Raw genomic sequence first — 19,114 nt, forward strand, 5'->3', positions numbered from 1 at the left:
GCGAAAGGGTTGCGGTGCCCCACACCAGGCCGGGGCAGGGTCACCCACGCTGCCGGTGTACGGTCACTGCAGTATTCATTCCGAGAGGCTGCTGGCCCTGGGTCCTCCCATTGGTCTCCCGCGGAGGGCCCGCGCAGTTCCTCTCATCAGGGTGGTGCCAGCAAGAGGGCGTGGGCAGGGCGGGGCCGAGAAACTCGGGATGGGGCGTGGCCTCCCGGGGAAGGGCGGGGCCTCGCCTCCCGGGCGTTCCGGGGGCCGCCGGCGCGCGGGGCTAGCCAGCCAGCGAACGGACGAGCGCGCGGCCCCTGCGCACTCGGCCGCCGCCCGCGCGCGTCGCTGGCACAGCTGCGTTCTCGCCTCCGCGGCTGGGCGCCGGGTCCCGCGCGAGCCGTCGCTGAGCGCCCTGCGCTCCCCGCACCTGCGCCCCTTCCTCACCGCAACAGGTCAGGGGAGGGTGGAGGCGGCGAGGGCGCGCGAGCAGAGACTGGAGGACTCCAGGTCTGGAAGGTGAGCGGAATCCTGCGCCCTGCTCCCCTGAGCTGGAAGTGGGGGGGTTGGGGTGGTCATCCTGGTCCCAGCGCCGCGGCCGCTGACTTCTGGGAAGCCCCGGTTCTCCCGCCTCGCAGCCGGCTTCCCAGCACGCTGACTCAAGTCGCTTGGCGTTCCCACTTTTCCGGTGGGAACCTTCGGGGAGAACCGGCGAGGGAGACGCCGAGCTCTCTACCGCCCTTACCAATTACCGGCAGGTAGCGTCTAGAAAAACTGGGGAGGGGAGCACAGGAAGAGACCCGTCCTCCTCCCCACCTCTCTCACTCCACCGAATCCCACGTCTGCCCGTGCGCCCCGCGTCTTGCGGAAAGATGTTCGTGTATTGGAACCTGGTCCTGGGGTTGCGTAATAGAAGAGTCCCAGAAGTTTCTCCGCGGAGTGGGGGTAAAAGCGTGGCTTTTCTCTCCTCCGTTACGAGGCCCCCTCCCCCCTTCATCGTCACCCCTCCCCCTCCTACGTCTAGGAGAGAGATTAGTGGTTCCAATCTCCTCAAATTGTGATCGAGATGGAGGTGTGCGGCGGTGGTCCGCAGACTCTAGAGAGGAAGGGGAAAAGTTGGAGGCACCTTCTGAGACCTGCTCCTGGCGCAGAGGGAGACGGCGTCTGCAGAGCGTGGAACTGGTTAATTTCCCTCGGTGATACATTCTTCTTGATGTCTGATCCTCTGACTGCCACACGCTAGCCCTCCGACTTTGCGAGCGCCGGGGTTGGCGAATTAGGAGGGAGAGGACCTGGAGCGTTACAGGAATCATCCTTTACCTTAAGGTGCTTGGGAGTTACGTTAATGAAGCTGCGAGGGACCTGCAAAGGTCTTGCGACTTTCCTCCTAGGTTAGTCTCCTTGGAGTTTCCGCAGACCCCGTATTGTTATGTAAATTGCCTTGGGAAGACCCTTGGCTTTGGAGGTGGAGATGAGTCCGGTCTTCCGGGAGCCCATCTCTGTTGGGGGCGGGTGGGTGTCGAAGTGGGGGTGGGGAAGGCCTTGCAGACGAAGTTTTTTTTTTTTTTTTAACAAAACAAAACAGTAGGGTGGGATAATCTTAACCCAGTTGGTGCACGTAGCAGGAGGGGGTGGGGGCGGGGAGGAGGGATGACCTACCATCAAGAAACCAGACAGATTTAAATCTTAAAGGCGAAACCGTACATTAAGGCGAAGACCCATGGTTGTTCCTTCAGACGCTTGGCAGGTGAGAAGAGCTCAGTAATTGAGGCAGAGAAACGCCAGACAAGGGACTGGCCTGAGAATGTGGGTGATTTTGCTTGTGGAAGATTATTTCAGAACAAGGTCATGCAGAGGTGGTAGAAGGTACGGGCAGTGATGGGACCCTCCACCCTACTCCCGGACCTACCTGGTGTCAGACTCCGAGTAGCGACAGAAGTCACGAAAAAGAAAGACCTTGGGACTCGGGAGTCTAGTTCTGCTTAGAGGCTTAAGAATACCTAGGCATGCCCTGTTTCAATGTTTACTTCCTCTGTCTAATGTATTTCCTTAGCTTGCCTTTCATCTTTAGTGGAAAGGGTTCCTTGAGTGGATATTCTGGAAATTCACAGGAGAGTTGAAAACTCTGAATGGTTTGCCTGCTTTCATTTAGAGGTGGTGTCTGTTTGCCAAGGTCGGAAAGTATTGTATTTGAAGATAAATATGCAGAAGAGGAATGGGGAGAACTAAGAGATAATGACCCAAGAGAATGAAGGAACAGAGAAAGTAGGAGACTAGATAACCAGTACTTAAAAAGCTAATTTGAATTCAGCTAACTGAGGAGAGGGGACCAAGGAAAGAATTTGAGACGCGTTTGGTCACTTTAGGACAAAGAGGTTTTGAAGAGTGGGACACAAGGTTTTGGAGAAAAAAAAATGAATATTGGGGACTTCCTCACCACCCCCCCACCTTCTTTTCTTTTTCTAAATAGAACTGACAGCGATGATGTGGTTGGAGATATGCAACTTGGAGGTGTGTTGCTGTGGACCCTTTGCAGGAAGAAAAGGAAGTGTTACATATCAGAATTAATATGTCTTATTCATTCACTGTGGCAATTGAATTTCTGTAGTGTCTTTGGCATTTGCTTAACTCTTCAACCTCTTTAAAAATGCTCTTAACTCTTCAACCTCTTAAAAATATTTTCAAGACTTACATTGTGTTAATTTTCAATACAGAAATCATCAAGGGGCAGAAAATTTATGACAAGAGTAAAGATCAGGTTATTTTCAACATTGCTTTCTCTTACAAGATGTAAAATATGCATGCATTTCCACCAGAAGTCACTGTTTCATTGTGAGTTTATGAGACCTTTAGTAATTAGACTGTGTCAAAACTGGCTTTCTCTTCTGTTTCCTATTTGTTTAACTGAATTTTACAAAGAGTTAGTGGAGCTAGAAGTTATTTTTATTGACTAAAATACTTACTTAATTTGTCTTTGATTACATGGAAGAGTTGTCTAAGATACATATATATATATATGAGTTGCATCTTTATTAGGAACATTTATAAGTCACTGGAGCCATGTGATTGGTGGAAGTTATAGTGCTTTGGGGGTTGAAAAGATGGATTAAAAAAAAAGTGGAAAAGGCAAACTTGTTCTCCATATTTTTGAAGATGCAAACAAAAGGCGTTTCATGCTCAACTCTGTAATCTGTGCTTTCATTGATCAAATTTGCATAATGCAAGTAAGTTGACTTTATGAAGTTAGTCCATTATTAAAATTCCAAATTTTAAGATAGATTTGCGCTGTCACTTGTGAAAAGGGTAGAACTAATTTATATATAAATATCTGGATTGTTATAAGCATACACAGGGGACAGTATACCCTGCAGATGTCCCTTAAGGTATGGCATCATAGCTAGAAAATTCTTACTATTGAATCTCTACCCTGAAAAATGTCCTTGAATTCATTTGCCTATCTTAGTATTTCTGTTGAAGGTAAAAGCCCAGAGTTCCCCTATTTTAAGACTAGACCGTTAACAAAATTTTCAGGAGATTGAGAAAGTATGTTAGAGAGTTCAAATTAAGGAACTGCATTTACCATACTCATAGAAAGTTTTGTAAATAAGTTATATTTTTCATTAAATTATAAAGTCAACAATGACTCCCATTCTCAATGATATTTAATTGACCGTGGCTTTCCAGCAGTCTCTTTTTAGACACAGCAGTAGCTTATTTAATATTTGCTGAATTAATATTAGATTTTATTACAAGAGATTACATAAACCCTGTCATCTGTTTACTAAAATTCTACCACCATGCAGAAGTAAATGTGAAATACTTAGTTCTTTGTAGGTGCACATCTTTATTCCTGGCTGTTCATAAGAGCATAAGAGATTGTTGTAGATGGGGAACCGTGAGGCTGTCAGGCCTTGAGGGTTGCTAATAGGCGTTTCTGTCTTATGCCTTAGGACAGAACTGTTTCAGTAGTGTTCTCCAGGGGAAGAAAATCAGCTGATTTTCTTAAATTATCTGGCCCATTTAAAACATGACTAAGGATTTCTTGCTCAAGCAAGTTTTTCCTATTAAATGACTGAGATTATTGTGACAAGTGGAGTCCAGAGAAATCAATTACATCATTAATGTAATACCTCATGTTCATTCCCGATACCTTATAAGAATCCAGTATCTTCTAAGTGCCAGACAGTGCTCTCAGCTTTGGAGGAACTGATAACATCAGGTTAAGGCAGAGAAAGAGCCCACGCAGGTGGAGTTTACATCCACAAACAACGTAGCACAACAGCTGTTTACCAATGGCGTTCACATGACATATCATTTAAGCTTAATTGCAACTCTGAAGCTGGAGTTCATTTTCCATTTTAAAATCAGGAAATTGAGTTGAAGAAGTTAAGTGACTTGACTCTGTGACTCAAAGCCTGGTGCCCTTTCTACTGTGGTACACTGTGTTGGCCATGTTGATATGTGGTTTCCTGTTTTTCAAGAATTAGAGCTTGACTCTCAAATATAAATAGTGTTTCTCCTTGGCTAAGTAATTCTTTCTAATCATTGTGGGAATAAAAAAGCAGGTATTTTAATTTAGCATTTGGGATGTACATGTGTGACTCCAAAGCAGAGTATGTAGCCCTATTAAACAGATATGCAGTGCTTATTTGCACCAAATAAAGACCCTTACCTTCCTAAAAATTAAATGCAAGGGCTTAGGAGCCATCTCTGTTAGTGCTTCAAATCTATTATTCAGGTTATGAAAGGTCAAATCAAATCCCTATGTAAATCAGGATATACTCATACCATTTCCTTCTATTTTATGGATATGGTGAATATATGCAGTAAAGTGGTGTTTTTCAAACTTACAGTAACCATCAGAATCTCCTGAAAAACCTTCAAGATACACATATGTCTTTCCCTTTCCCACCCCCACAGTTTCTGATTCAGTAGGTCTGGGGTAATGCCCAAGAATTTGCACTTGTAACATGTTCACAGGTGATATTGATGCTTCTAGTTCTGGAGTTACACTTTGAGGCATACTGCAGTATAGCAGAGAATTTTAAAGCATGGTTTCTAAGCCAGACAGCTTGGGCTTGAATCTTAGATATGCCACCTACTCTAGCTGTCAGGCAGATTACTTAACTTCTTGTCAAGAACTGTGAAGGCTCTGACATTTTACCCCACTTTCAAGCTCAAAAACTAACCTGCCACAGTTTCATGGACTCTTGAGAATGGCTTTATTACTTGTAATAATGGCTATAGCCAGACTATTACCATTTTCTTACACTGGTTCCCTAAGACCTAGTTTCCAAAGAGGGGAGATGTGGAAAGAGTCAGACGGTACCTGCAAACACAGAGGATAACACTAAGAGAAATCCACATCTTCAGGGAATCCTAATCTTTTATAATGGGCAGTTAGCACACCTGCCCTTTGCTCCATAGGGAGATATATTTTTCAAGGCTGTTCTCTGTATAAGCATCCTTAAAGATCATCTGGAATAAAGGCGGTTGGTGCCTCTGCTTATACGATATGCAGAAATGACCCATGGAGAGTTGGCGTCTGACACTCTCCCATTCCCTTAGACAATGGGTTTAAGATACTATTGTATCTCCCTTTCTGGGTAGTTGGGTTGATTAAAGGTAATGTGATTTGGCAAGTACTTGAAGCAGAACATAATAAGTGCTGCATAAGTATTTCCTATTATTACTCCTGAAGGGGAAAAAAAAATTTTTTTTAATGGTAAGTATTGCCTTATAAGATGAAATAATTGTTTTACTGAGTATCCCTAACTTTAAGTTCATTCTAAGACATTTCTCTGATGGGTCTAAATTCTAAAATAGGGATGATGCGTTGTACAATATTTTACCATTCCATGGGGAATGAGGCAGAAACATTTACCGCCCACATTCACGTGCTCTCCACCTCCTTAGGGCACACTAATCATGTGACTAATTCTGTCCAGGGGGCTGTTCGTGAGAGTAACATGTTTTTCTGGACTGAAGCCTTTAAGTGGCTGTCTACCTCTCGTTTACTATAGTAAACTCTGCAGCCACGTTTTGAGATCGTGGAGTTTCCAACTTGGCTTTTTTCCAGCTTAGATTTCTCGGTGTGGAGTGAAGCTCCCTGCCTCCTCCCTAACCCCTCCCCTCCTCCCCTCCACCATATGTAACGAACATAAAGAATGACCAGGAAATACGTTTTTGTGCCATCAAGCCACTGAGATGTGGGGCTTAATTTGCCACAGTAGCATAACCTTATTGCTGTTGTTTAGTCACTCACTCAGTCGTGTCTGACTCTGCAAACCCAAGAACTGAGCTCACCAGGCTCCTCTGTCTGTGGGATTTCCCAGGCAAGAATACTGGAATAGGTTGCTGTTTCCTTCTCCAGGGGATCTTCCTGACCCAGGAATCGAACCAGAGTCCCCTACCACTGAGCCACCTGGGAAGCCCAGCATAACCTAGACTACCCTTACTATATTCCAGCACCTATAATACCTGCCTAATGTGAGAAAGTTGACAGTAATTTTAAAATACAGGCTCTGGGCATGTATATGTAAAGCTGGATACGGAGCTTACATTCTATTGAGGTATGAACCATCAACACTTACATATTTATTTGCTTATTTAGCAGAAGTTAATTTCAGATACAAGCTTCCCTGGTGGTTCAGATGGTGAAGCGTCTGCCTGCAATACGGGAGACCTGGGTTCGATCCCTGGGTTGGGAAGATCTCCTGGAAAAGGAAATGGCAACCCACTCCAGTATTCCTGCCTGGAGAATCCCAGGGACGGAGGAGCCTGGTAGGCTACAGTCCATGGAGTCGCAAAGAGTCAGACACGACTGAGTGACTTGACTTCACTTCAATTTCAGATAGTGTAAGTACTGTGAAAAGATAAGCATGGCCAACACTGTTCTTTTCCTCCCCAGTGCTCATTCCCATTTTTTGTTGCTAAGAGAACCTTGATTATGCATGCGATTAAACTGGGCGCAGCCTTAGGTGACAGATCATGTTTGTTCTCAGCCAGTGATAACAATTTGTATCTTGATTTACCTGTTTCCTCTGAAGCTGGAGGAGGCCATGTGACCTCGTTTTGGTTTTCAGGTAGTAAAGGTTTGGGGAAGGACTTTCCTGATGTGGCTGAAATAGCCACACCCTGCTTGGCATGTTGAAAAGATGTCTGGTTATGACCAGCAACCTTTTTGTACAAAGAGATGATGTGCCTAAAGACAGCACGCTAAATGTGGCCGAGCAGGAAGAGCCAGAGTTCCAAATGGCCTCATTGTATGGCTAAAATTATACCACTAGCCACCTTCCTTTAGACTTGCTATTGTTGCTGTTGTTCAATCTCTAAGTTGTGTTTGACTGTGGATTGCAGCACCCCAGGCTTCGCTGTCCTTCACTATCTCCCGGACTTTGCTCAGATTCATATCCATTGAGCTGGTGATGCTATCTAACCGCCTTGTTCTCTGCCGCCCTCTTCCCCTTTTGCCTTCAATCTTTCCCAGCATCAAGGTCTGGAGAAATTGTTGTTTAGTCGCCAAATCATGTCTGACTCTTTGCAACCCCATGGATGGTAGCTCGCACCAGGCTCCTCTGCCCATGGGATTTTCCAGGCAAGAATACTGGAGTAGGTTGCCATTTCCTTCTCCAGGGGATATTCCCAACTTAGGGATTGAACCCACATCTCCTGCATTGGCGGGTGGGTTCTTTAGCAATAAGCCACCAGGGGAGTCCAGAAATATTAGAAGCCACTGTTAATTAAACAATTATTACTTGCAGCTAGACACATTCTGAACCCATATAGAATATAATGAAATAGCGCATGGGTTGGCTGCAGGCACATCAGTGCTACATTTGCTGCTGCATTCAGGGAGGGCTCTTGGAGAACGTGTTATTTGAGCTGAACGATGGGAGGGAGCTAACAGGCTGTGGGATGTGGACTTGAGTTTGGGGCCTGAACCTTGTTCAAGGCGGTGTCCGCCTTGAAACAGAGGGTTTGAAATGGAGAAGAGGTCGTTGGGGAAATCGTGTTACATTATGAATGTCCTGAGGGCTTCATGTGGCACTGGAGAGCTAAAGGAACTGTAGGCGATCATGTCAGTTGGGGGCCCTGAGAGTATGAACTGCTTGGGGTAGAGTTCTGGAGAATTCAGATGAAAACAGTGTATGACCCATGACTCACCGCTGACACATTGCCAGTTACCAAGAGGCTGTTATTCCTGGAGGGTATGTGTGGAAAAGGGGAAGGCAAGCTGACCAGGGACCAGACCAGACCAGACATCCTCAGGCCTCTGGGCAGTTGTTTTCCTCATATTCTCTGGAAACTGGGTCATGGTCATGGGGCTTTGAGACCTACTTAGCAGCTGTTTGTCCAGTAGAAAAGCTTCTCTAATGTATGGATTGTCTTGAACATGTACTTTGGTTGGCAGAAAAATAACCAGAACAGCTACTACTATTGAATGTTCACCATGAGCTTGGCATTGTGCTAAAAATATGACACCCATTTCATTTAACCCTCCAGCAACCCCTAGGAAGCTCCATGTTAATGATAAGAAGGCTGAGACCTTGAGGTCATATAGCTAGGAGGTTGCAAAGCAGGCCTTTAAACCAGCAGCACATCATCGCAAAGGCCCCTGAGAGTAGGTTCCCAGGACTGTGCTAGATTTGGAAGCACTTAATGGCCTAAAACCGGAGGGAGGTTCATGAGGGAGGGGACATGCATATACCTATGGCTGATTCATGCTGATACATGGCGGAAACCAACACAGTATTGTAAAGCAATTATACTCCAATTAAAAATAAATTTAAAATATAAATAAAATGTAAAAAAAAAAAAAACAAAACCCTAAAACAGAATATTTGAAAATATCCTGAGTCTTTTTTTTTTGTATTCCTCTTCTTCTTTCCTTGTAATTATATATGTGTATGGTGTGAGTGTCTGTAAAACTTCAAAAAAAAAAACAACTTTTTTTTTTACTTGAAATGTTTTTCCTTCTATTTTGGGGAGAAAAAGCAGTTTGATGTATGTGACATTTTTATTTCTGAATAAATTTGCATTGCAAGAGGCTGAAAGGACTGTGGAAGGGTCACTTAAATAGATCTGACAGAGTGCATGTCTACATGAAACAGTCTGTGTCAGTTACATAAAAGGTAAGATCGACATTGCTGACTTAAATAAGAACTGCTGTGTACTGAATGTCCATGATGTGTCCGTGTGCGGGGCATTTTAGCTAGATTTATAAAGCACTGTTCTTGGTGACTCTGTAAAATAGGCCATTTTTCCATTTTACAGGTGGGAGCACTGAGGCTGGTAGAGCTTAATTTGCCCAAAGTGATCACCTGTCTTGCTTAAGCTTCCTTTTTTTTTTTGGCTGTACAGCATTACTCTATTTTTAAAATAGAGCCACGTTGGAATCTTACCTGCTTTACATTTAAAAAAATTATTTCATTTATTTGGCTGTTGGGTCTTAGATGTGGCACACAGAATCTTCGTTGCATCGTTCAGGATCTTTCATTGTGGAGCGCCAGCTCTAGTTGCCACATGTGGGTTCAGTAGTTATGGTTCAGTCAGTTGCTCTGAGGCATGGGGGATCTTAGTTCCCTGACCAGGGATTGAACCCATGTCCCCTGCATTGAATACTGGATCACTGGGGAAGTCCCTTACCTACTTTTTTTAATGGGAGGATTTTAAACTGGCTCCCCCACCCCCACTTATTTTTCTGCTTTGTCTTTATAATCTGGTGAAAATAATATAAAAATGTATGAAGACTTCAGGAAGACCTGATTTTCAGTATTGATGGGTCAGGAAATTCCCCACCCCCAACCATTATACTTAAAGAAGAAAATGTTTATGCAGATAATAAAAGGATTCATAGCATACAGAATAAAAGCTGAAAGTGCTGCTTTCCAGAGAAACCACTATCAACAGTTGAGTGTGTGTGTGTTAAGGGTGTGTGTTATGCATAAATATCAAAAGAAAACATTTTCTTTTCAAGCAAATTGGCTCACAGTGTACATTTTGCTCAGCATCTTGTTTGGATAAACCTGTTTGATGTTACACCGTGTCACCATGTTTCATGTATCATAATTTACCCTTTCTGTGTTGGTATGTATTAGGTTGTTACCAGTTTCCTTGCTATTACAAACATTTTATTAGAGAAACCTTCTTGTACAAATGTGGCTATTTTTAAGAAAGATTCTTTGAAGGAGACATTAACTGAAGCATATACTAGTGACCTTCCTTAGCAGCACTTTAGGGTCATAACTTTCCTAACCACAGTAAGCCTCCATTCTAACCTAACTAACCTTGTATCTGAATATTCATTGGAAGGACTGATGCTGAAGCTGAAACTCCAATACTTTGGCCACCTAATGCAAAGAACTGACTCATTGAAAAAGACCCTGATGCTGGGAAAGATTGAAGGTGGGAGGAGAAGGGGACGACAGAGGATAAGATGGTTGGATGGCATCACCAACTTGCTGGACATGAGTTTGAGCAAGCTCTGGGAGTTGGTGAAGGATAGGCTGAATTTGGTCTTTACTGGAAGACATGGTGGTGATGCGGCCTTCTTGCCCTTGCCTCTGTGGAAGGGATCAAGCCACCAAGCAGGGTTACGAATCTAAGTTGCACATTCAAGTCCTTAGTTGTGCCTACGGCCAGATCGCTCAGAGGATGCCTCTTTCACTTTGTACTTCACTCACCTGCCTAAGAAACCAGTTGTGAGACCCGGGATTCAGCTGACTCCCTCTGTCTTGGACATCTCACAGTTCCTAGGATGATTTTCTTTGGTTGCTCAGTCCTATCCAACTCTTTTTGACCCCATGGACTGTAGCCCACCAGGCTCCTCTGTGCATGGGATCTCTCAGGCAAGAATACTGGAGTGGATTGCCATTTCCTTCTCCACTAGGACCATTAAAAGAAAGGCTTTATTTATTTATTTATAGCAGTTAAGTTCATAGCAAAACTGAGTGGGAGGCACAGAGATTGCTCATAGACCTCCCTGTCTCCGGCACCACCCCCAGCTTTCCTCCACTCAGCATCTCCCACTGGGGTGGTACATTTATTACCATTGACGAACATGAGCCCTGACACCTCATCACCCTGAGTGCTAGCCATCTTTTACTACAGCTCAGCACGGCTTGCTCCTTACTTCCTTTAAGCCCTTGCTGAGATGTTTCCTTCTCTGACCACTTGATATAAAAGTGCAGCACCTTACCTCGTTTCCTCTCTGGCCCTCTGCACTTCTCAGTTTTCTTCTATGACACTTTTTCAAGTGGAACATCTGTATAGAATGCTTCATCTTTGCTCGCCTTCTGTAGTTTGTAAGCTCAGTGATGATAAGTGCCCATTTCCTTCACTCTCCTCTTCTTACAGTAGATGCCCAGGAAATATTTGTTGGCTCAGGGGGCTCCCCTGGTGGTCCAGGGGTGGGGACTTTGACTTTCAATGCAGGGGATTTGGACCCACATGCCCCTTGGCTAAGAAACCAAAATATAAAACAATATAAAAAAATATAGAAGCAATATGGTAATGAATTCGGTAAAGACTTTTAAAAAATGGTCCACACCCCAAAAATCTTAAAAAAAAATTTTTTTTTTTTTGTTGGCCCAGTGAGTAAATGAACAAACTAGGAAACTCAGAACCTTTGTTAGGTGAAAGTGAAGTCGCTCAGTCTTGTCCGACTCTTTGCTGACCCTGTGAACTGTAGCCCACCAGGCTCTTCAATCCATGGGATTTTCCAGGCAAGAGTACTGGAGTGGGTGGCCATTTCCTTCTCCAGGGGATCTTCCCAACCCAGAGATCGAACCCAGGTCTCCCGCATTGCAGGCGCTCTGAGCCCGTGAGACTCCCTCAATAGCCTCGCTCCCCACCTCCTTTGTGCAGCAGTCAGCCCTGGGGCGGGTGCTCTTGGCTATTAAGCAGCTAACAGGTGGGGCATCTTCATTGGGAGGACTGTTTTGGGAACAATCATCATGGACTCTATTCCGACTTCCCTGGTGGCTCAGGCGGTAAAAGCAGCTGCCTACAATTCTGGAGACCCGGGTTCTCCAATCCCTGGGTTGGGAAGATTCCCTGGCGAAGGAAATGGCCATCCACTCCAGTACTCTTGCCTGGAAAATCCCACGGACAGATGGAGGAGCCTGGTGGGCTACAGTCCACTGGGTCTCAAAGAGTTGAACACAACTGAGTGACTTTACTTACCTTCTTTAAAGGGGAGTGGTGATAGGGATTTGATTTGGAGAATTTAGAAAACTTGCCTAGGGCCACTATAGCCAGCAGGAGTGTCCTACTCCAAAGCATGTTTGACCTTCAAAATTTTAGAGCTCTGCTAAGGTGAGTCTGATTAGAATGTTTGTAGCATCTATGTTGCATTCTTTCTGGGGCAGGAGATAGACTGACAAATGGTTATCTACTAATAAGGAAACATTGTAGTCATGGAGAGGGGAGATAAAAGACCTTATCAAGAGTCAGTGTAGAGCTGAGGGACTCAGTTCTAGTATTTCTTCAGCCTCAGGCATAAAGTATGACAGTTAATCTCTTAAAGTAGCAGGCACTCTAAAAGTTGTTACAAATTTAACATCTGTATTTATTTCCATTTGTATCAGATAGTTTGTTAAATTGGTACTAAGATAATTTAGTAACATACCCTTTTGCCTTAAGGATGTTTGAAAAAAATTGAAACTATTTAAAGCAAGTTAGGATAAGAGCAGTAAATTTACAAATACACACAAGAAAGGGAAAAGGAAACAGCTGTTGATGGTGTTAGACACAGAGAGAAAGGTTGTTACTAGAGATATACAAGATAGGTACCAAGGCCAGTCTGCCCAGGTTGGATAACAACTTTTTTTTTTTAAACCAGTACTGTTTTAAGAGAACTCTCCAGAATTGCTTTGGGGTTAAGTGGCTTTTATGAGTGGAAGTAAAATCTCAAGATTGGCTTTTACTGGGCTCACTTTTTTATTTAGCCTTGAAGATCAACTTTTCTTTCTTGTCTATACTTTTCCCTTTCCCCCTTTTGATTCTAGTGAGATTGTTGACACAACCTATTACCTTAGGCAAATTATTTAAAACTGAGTTTCACTTTTCTTATATATAAAATGGGCTATTTAGTATATGAGGTATTAGTATGTACCTTGCAAGTGTATTGTAATGTTTACATGAAATGTCATTTTTAAAGGCTTGGCACAAACTGGACACTGGGGAAATGTTATTTCCTTTCTCCCGCCTCATGATAAACATACATGTGCACATATCTTTCCTGGCTGAAACTGTTTTCAGGCTTAAAATTAAAAATGCATTTGGCCTTTGGTATACGCCGGCCGGTTTGTTCACACGATTTGAGAGTTGGTGAAGAACCAGTCTGTTATTCTAATGAGAGCTATGAGTTCTGTGTCTAGTAAGATGCCTTCCAGTTTAGGTGTACCAGTTAGTTTAGTTATTTATGTGCTGATGTTCACAGGCTGCTGTTTCTTTTTCAGATGAGCAGACTCATCGCTTTCCACTAATTGGCAGCAATGGCGTTTACCGAAAGAGTCAACAGCAGCAGCAACAGGTAACCATGAGGTCCATGATGCAAAGATACCTTGATGTTGAATTTTATAATCAATTTTTCAAAGAATAAGGTTGGTCCTTTTTATTTTTGTGACCTATGGACTCTCTGGTGCAGGAAAAGGTGTGAAAATTTCTGTCTTCTCTGGATGAAATCAAACCTGTTAGACTGGCTACATATTTTCTTTAAATCTAGTACTCTCTTAGTCTTGTAACTCATTTCTTTAACATGTGGATGTGATATTATATTAGATCAAGCATCCTAATTCTATGTTCGAGGAACTGGCCCAGGTCACACTGATTTGGGAAAATGTGCACCTGTTTGGTTTGTGCTGAAACAGATATGAGGAAATCGGCCTTGTTGTGAGAGGCTTGGAGGAGGGAATTCTGTCAGATATACTTAACAATCAACATCTCTCCTTCCAACTCTGTACACATAGTTGACTGCCTTCTTGTGTATTGCATATGATCAGGGTTCCTTGCAGGCAGCGTGTTTATATTGTGAAGCAGTTATTAAGAATAACCAATTTGCTATTCAGAAGGAATTCTTAATATCCCTGATCAGTTTTATGTATACTATTAGATATTCAAATACCTATGAAAGTAGGAGACCTGTAGACTCAAACATACTCAGTTAATATTTCTTGAGTAATAGATGATGGGGACTGTGGCTCTGGACCATTCTGGTGCTTTCCTACTTCCTCCTCCTTTCTGGCTCATTTAGGAAGCTCTTCCTGCACTCCAGTGGTCCCCGTCGTCCTGGTGTTGAACTTGGTGCACTCTCCTCCCCCACAGAGGAAGGCACGTGGCCCAGGCTGCTACACAGTCCATGTGCTGCTAGAGCCAGAGGGGAAACTGTTAGCATCCTTTTTTTTTTTTTTTTTAAGGCTTATTCATAATGTTCAGTTACACATAAGTTTTAAATTGTTATGTAGTTAAATGTCTTGGTATTTTATGGATTCTGGATTTGATTGTGCTTCGCAAGGTCTTTCCTATTCCACAATTGAGACAATAATGTCACGTGTTCTCGGCTGGCACTTGAAAGGTTTCATTTTTTGCATTTAAATCAGAACTTGTACGCTGGTGGCCTGTGGGGCAGATCTGGCCAACAGATGGGTTTTGTTTGGCCTCTCGCAGTGTCCTAAATATATATATATATCTGCCAGTGATTTTTACGTAACAATCTAGACTTCCATCTTCTCCTGAAAAATTTAACAGCACAGCGTTTGCATTACCATAGACCACCCGTCAGATGGAATCAATAACTAGCTCCTGCTCTTTTTGAGAAGTCATGAGCTTTCTAATTCAAAACTTCTCAAGTGATGTGCCATTACTTTTCAGGTGTGCTGAGACTTAGTTCTCCCCAACCAGAACTCCCAAACACCCACCTGATTTCCTCTGACAGACAGACATCTGCTATGTCAGCTTGCCCCAGGGAGACTTGATGTTTAAAAAGAAAGAATGAAAAGCTGGGGAAGCACGGATCCTTTTTAGTTCACTACAGTTCCCACACAGCTGGGTTCACGGACGAGTTAGATGCTTTGCCCTCTTCATTTGCTGCCCACTTTAGATCATTGACTTTTTAGTGTTTTGATCCATCTGTAATTGATTTTAGTGTAAAGTGTGTGTTGTAAATTTCCGTATTAATAGGAAAATGAAAAAGTCTGGGGGATGTTAGCCTTTTTTTAAGCAAAAGGCTGGCCAGTTGTTCCAACATAATTTATTAAATCATCTATCTTTACTGATTTGAATGCCATGTCCAAAACCCATCACATTCTTGAGTCTGTTGGTGAACTCTTTTGTGCCATCAGTTGTCTCTTCTGCCAACGGTGCTGTACTATTTCAGTGTTTTTATAGATTTTAATATTTAGGCAGATTCTTTGTCAGTAATTTTCATTTTTAGAATTTTTATGGCTAGTCACATCTGATTACATTTCCACATGTACTCCGAAGTCGTTTGTCATTTTCTAGAAAAATTGTTGGCATCTTGATTGGAGTTTGAATTAATCAATTAAGAGTTGAATTCTATAGAATATGAAAACTGGGTCTTTCTACAAAGGAATCTAAATATCAGGTTAATGAAAATGTATCGGGGTGAAGAAATTTTAAATTTCTAAGGTTTTTTGGAGGTATGATTTTTCAGCTATTTCTGATTACTCACACTGTATCCAGAGTAATTTCTGGAAGAAGAATCATAAATTATAATAACACTGAACAGTATCATCAGTGGCGAGATTAAAAAAGATATTTGGTACTCCATTATTTACATTTGTTTTCTGTTGTTGCTAATTGTTAGACTAGCTAATTGCCCTTTGTAGTAGCATTCTAGCAATTACAGAGCTGTTTTTATTATTTGTTACATTTGTCTTTTCAGCTCTTGAACTCCCTGATGTGGTCCTTTTAATAACCCAGTACAAGTAGTAAGTTAGAGGAAATCCTAAATAGAGCTCTATTTTTAGCATATACCAAATAGCTCACTTGTTTAAATGTTTTGTCGTGTTCAGTTCAGTCGCTCAGTCATGTCCAACTCTTTACAACCCCATGAATCACAGCACGCCAGGCCTCCCTGTCCATCACCAACTCCTGGAGTTTACCCAAACTCATGTCCATCAAGTTGGTGATGCCATCCAGCCATTTCATCCTCTGTCATCCCCTTCTCCTCCTGCCCCCAATCCCTCCCAGCATCAGAGTCTTTTCCAATGAGTCAACTCTTCGCATGAGGTGGCTGAAGTACTGGAGTTTTAAGCTTTAGCATCAGTCCTTCCAAAGAACACCCAGGACTGATCTCCTTTAGAGTGGACTGGTTGGATCTCCTTGCAGCCCAAGGGACTCTGAAGAGCCTTCTCCATCCCTCCCAAAAAACAAATTCACGTGAAACTGGTCCAGGACTAGCACATATTTTAAAGGAAATAGACGTGTATTGAGCAGGCAGGTGTTAATTGCGCAAACTAAATAGACGTCTGAGTGTGAATCCTTAGTCTGCTCAGGGCTACCAGAAGTCATCAGCATGGCAGAATATTAATATCATGTGTAAAGACAATATTTGTTTTAGTTCTTACAAATAAGCTTATTCCCCTGGCTCCCAGACTTATCAACATTTGATGGTACTCAGTCTGATGTACTTATATTTCTCCTCCCCTTCTTTCCCCTCCCCTTTTTGTTCTTTCTAAAAATTGTTATTGGAGTGTAACAAACTGAAAAGGGCTGACACTATGAGTACAGTTCAATGCATTTTCACAAAGTGAACACACTTGTGTAACCGATCAAGCAACAACAATACCAGCTCCCCAGGAGCCCCTCCTGTCTGCTCTTAGCTACTGTCTCTCTCAAAGCCTACCGCTATTCTCACTTCTATGCCTGCTTTCGATTTTTATTTTAAAATAATCAAGTAGTGTATTCTTTTTGGTGTCTATTCAGTTTCGATGCTTATGTTATTGTCAGTCAGTCACTAAGTCATGTCTGAGTCTTTGGAACCCCATGGACAGCAGCACACCAGTCTTCATGGATCACAGCCTTGTCAGGCGAAGGGACTTGTGTAAGTCAATTAAGCTATGAGCCGTGCCATGCAGGGCCACCCAAGACGGACAGGTCATGGTGGAGAGTTCTGACAAAATGTGGTCCTCAAGTGAAAACCACTCCAGTATTCTTGCTGTGAGAACCCCATGAACAGTATGAATAGGCAAAAAGATGTTTGTCATTTTTCTTTTATTTCACAAACTTATATATCTTTATATGCCTTTATAATAAGGCATATCAAATGAATATACTATATTTTACTATATAATCAGTATTAAAATTTTAAAAATTTCCATCAACTTTTCATTGTCTAATCTGATAGTATAATTATCCTTACTCTTTTCCACTTCTCTCTCCTCTACCTTCCAACTGTTAGCTCTGCTTTTAGGTTTTTTTTAATTATTATTTTGGTGGCGCTGGGTCATTGCTGCTGTGCAAGAACTTTCTCTAGTTGTGGAGAGCAGAGGCTACTGTTTAGTTGTGGTGTTCGGGCTTCTCACTGTGGTGGCTTCTCTTGTTGCAGAGCATGGGTTCTAGGGCCTGCAGGCTCAGTAGTTGTGGTACATGGGCTTAGTTGCTCCAAGGCACGTGGGGTCTTCCCAAACCAGGGATCGAACCCATGTCCCCTGTATTGGCAGGTGGATTCTTAACCACTGGACCACCAGGGAAGTCCCCTGCTTTTAGTTTTAAATTGTCCAGGTTGACAGCACATTTTATAAGCATCTGTGCTTTTGCAAGCTCTGTCTTTTAATAATAAAAGCTGAAAAACCAAGAAGCACTATTTACACTATTTTGATTGGGAAGCAAAATAGCGTTTAGGGTTTTATTTCTTCTCTATGGGTTCAAAGTCAACCCAAGTACCACTTGACACATTTGATATTGATCAGGACAAGTGAACACCTATAGCTGAGTGAATTGCTCAAATTCATGCCACATTTTAAATTGCCTCATCTTTGGATGGTGTTTTTATTTTTCCTGGAGTTTCAAATTACTTTTCTTTCTCCTTGTTGAAAGAGAGAACATGCCCCTTTGCAAGGTCACTACCCAGTCCCCCTTCTTTCCCTTCAGTGTGTGTTAGGAAATCTGCTGATATGCTTGTCAGTTTGGGGGAAAGATTTGAGTGATTGCATTTTGTGAACCCTGAACCATAATGCTATACTCTTGCACGCTCTCCTTCCCCAGGAGAGTCTGAAATAACGTTTACCTTTCCTAATTGAGGGGAGCCCTCAATTAGTGAGGAAGCTACAAGGTGTTAAGCTGATTAACACCTATTATATGGACAGATTTTCTTTGTGTGAGTAAATCAGGGGCCTGACTTCCAGATGCTCACTGGAGAGATTAATGGCTGTAAGCTGTGTTTTCCTGAAACTGTGATTGGCCTGGGCATTGTAAATAATCCACACCTGGAATTGTGAAATTTCCTGTGTTTCCCCAGCAAGTTGTTTTAGGCCTGATTTATAAGCGCAATAATGTTTCTTATACAGAATGCATGGTTTCCCTTTATTTTAGAAAATGGTTGCTCGTCGTGTGTCGTTGTCATATATAGTTTAAGAGGAGTCATTCGGTTTGATGGGTTTAAAAGAGTTTGGTTTCAGACTTATCTCAGGCCTGAGGAAATCTTTTTCAGAATTAGTTATTTCCCAAATGGACAGTTAAATTTGGTGGGGAGTGGGTGTGTGGTGGGGAGTGGGGGAGACTCAGCTGCAGACGTACTGAGTACTTTCACCAGTAAAATCTAGTTGAGGGGCTTCCCTGGTGGCTCAGTGGTAAAGAATCCGCCTGCCAATGCAGAAGACACGGGTTTGATCCCTGGTCCGGGAAGATCCCATGTGCCAAGCAATAACTTAGCCCACGCATCGCAGTTATTGAGCCTGTGTTCTACAGCCTGGGAGACACACTACTGAGCCCACATGCTTCAACTACTGAAGCTCACGAACCCTAGAGACCATGCTCTGCAACAAGAGAAGCCAGTGCACTGCAACTGGAGAGTAGCCCTGCTCTCTGTGAACAGAGAAAAAGCCTGAGCAGAGGTGAAGACCCAGCACAGCCATGAATAAATATAGAGGACAATTTATCT

At 43.0% G+C, this 19,114-nt stretch overlaps 1 protein-coding gene across 7 annotated transcripts in view; it reads left to right on the forward strand.

The window, feature by feature from the left end:
- Nucleotides 1-254: 254 nt before the first annotated feature.
- AFF1 (ALF transcription elongation factor 1) overlaps nt 255-19,114 on the forward strand; it is a 196,998-nt gene continuing 178,138 nt past the window's right edge. For 3 of the 7 annotated variants that reach the window (XM_070372657.1, XM_070372665.1, XM_070372660.1), the window contains exons 1-2: nt 256-507; nt 13,452-13,525. In XM_070372657.1, coding sequence (XP_070228758.1) covers nt 13,488-13,525 — 38 coding nt within the window. In that variant the 5' untranslated portion in view covers nt 256-507; nt 13,452-13,487. Of the gene's footprint in view, nt 508-6,601; nt 6,847-13,451; nt 13,526-19,114 lie in introns of those variants that run through there. The other 4 variants (XM_070372658.1, XM_070372661.1, XM_070372662.1 and 1 more) reach the window with 3 other exon arrangements.

This window comes from Bos mutus, chromosome 6 (assembly GCF_027580195.1).
Source record: "Bos mutus isolate GX-2022 chromosome 6, NWIPB_WYAK_1.1, whole genome shotgun sequence".
In the NCBI taxonomy this organism is placed as follows: domain Eukaryota; kingdom Metazoa; phylum Chordata; class Mammalia; order Artiodactyla; family Bovidae; genus Bos; species Bos mutus.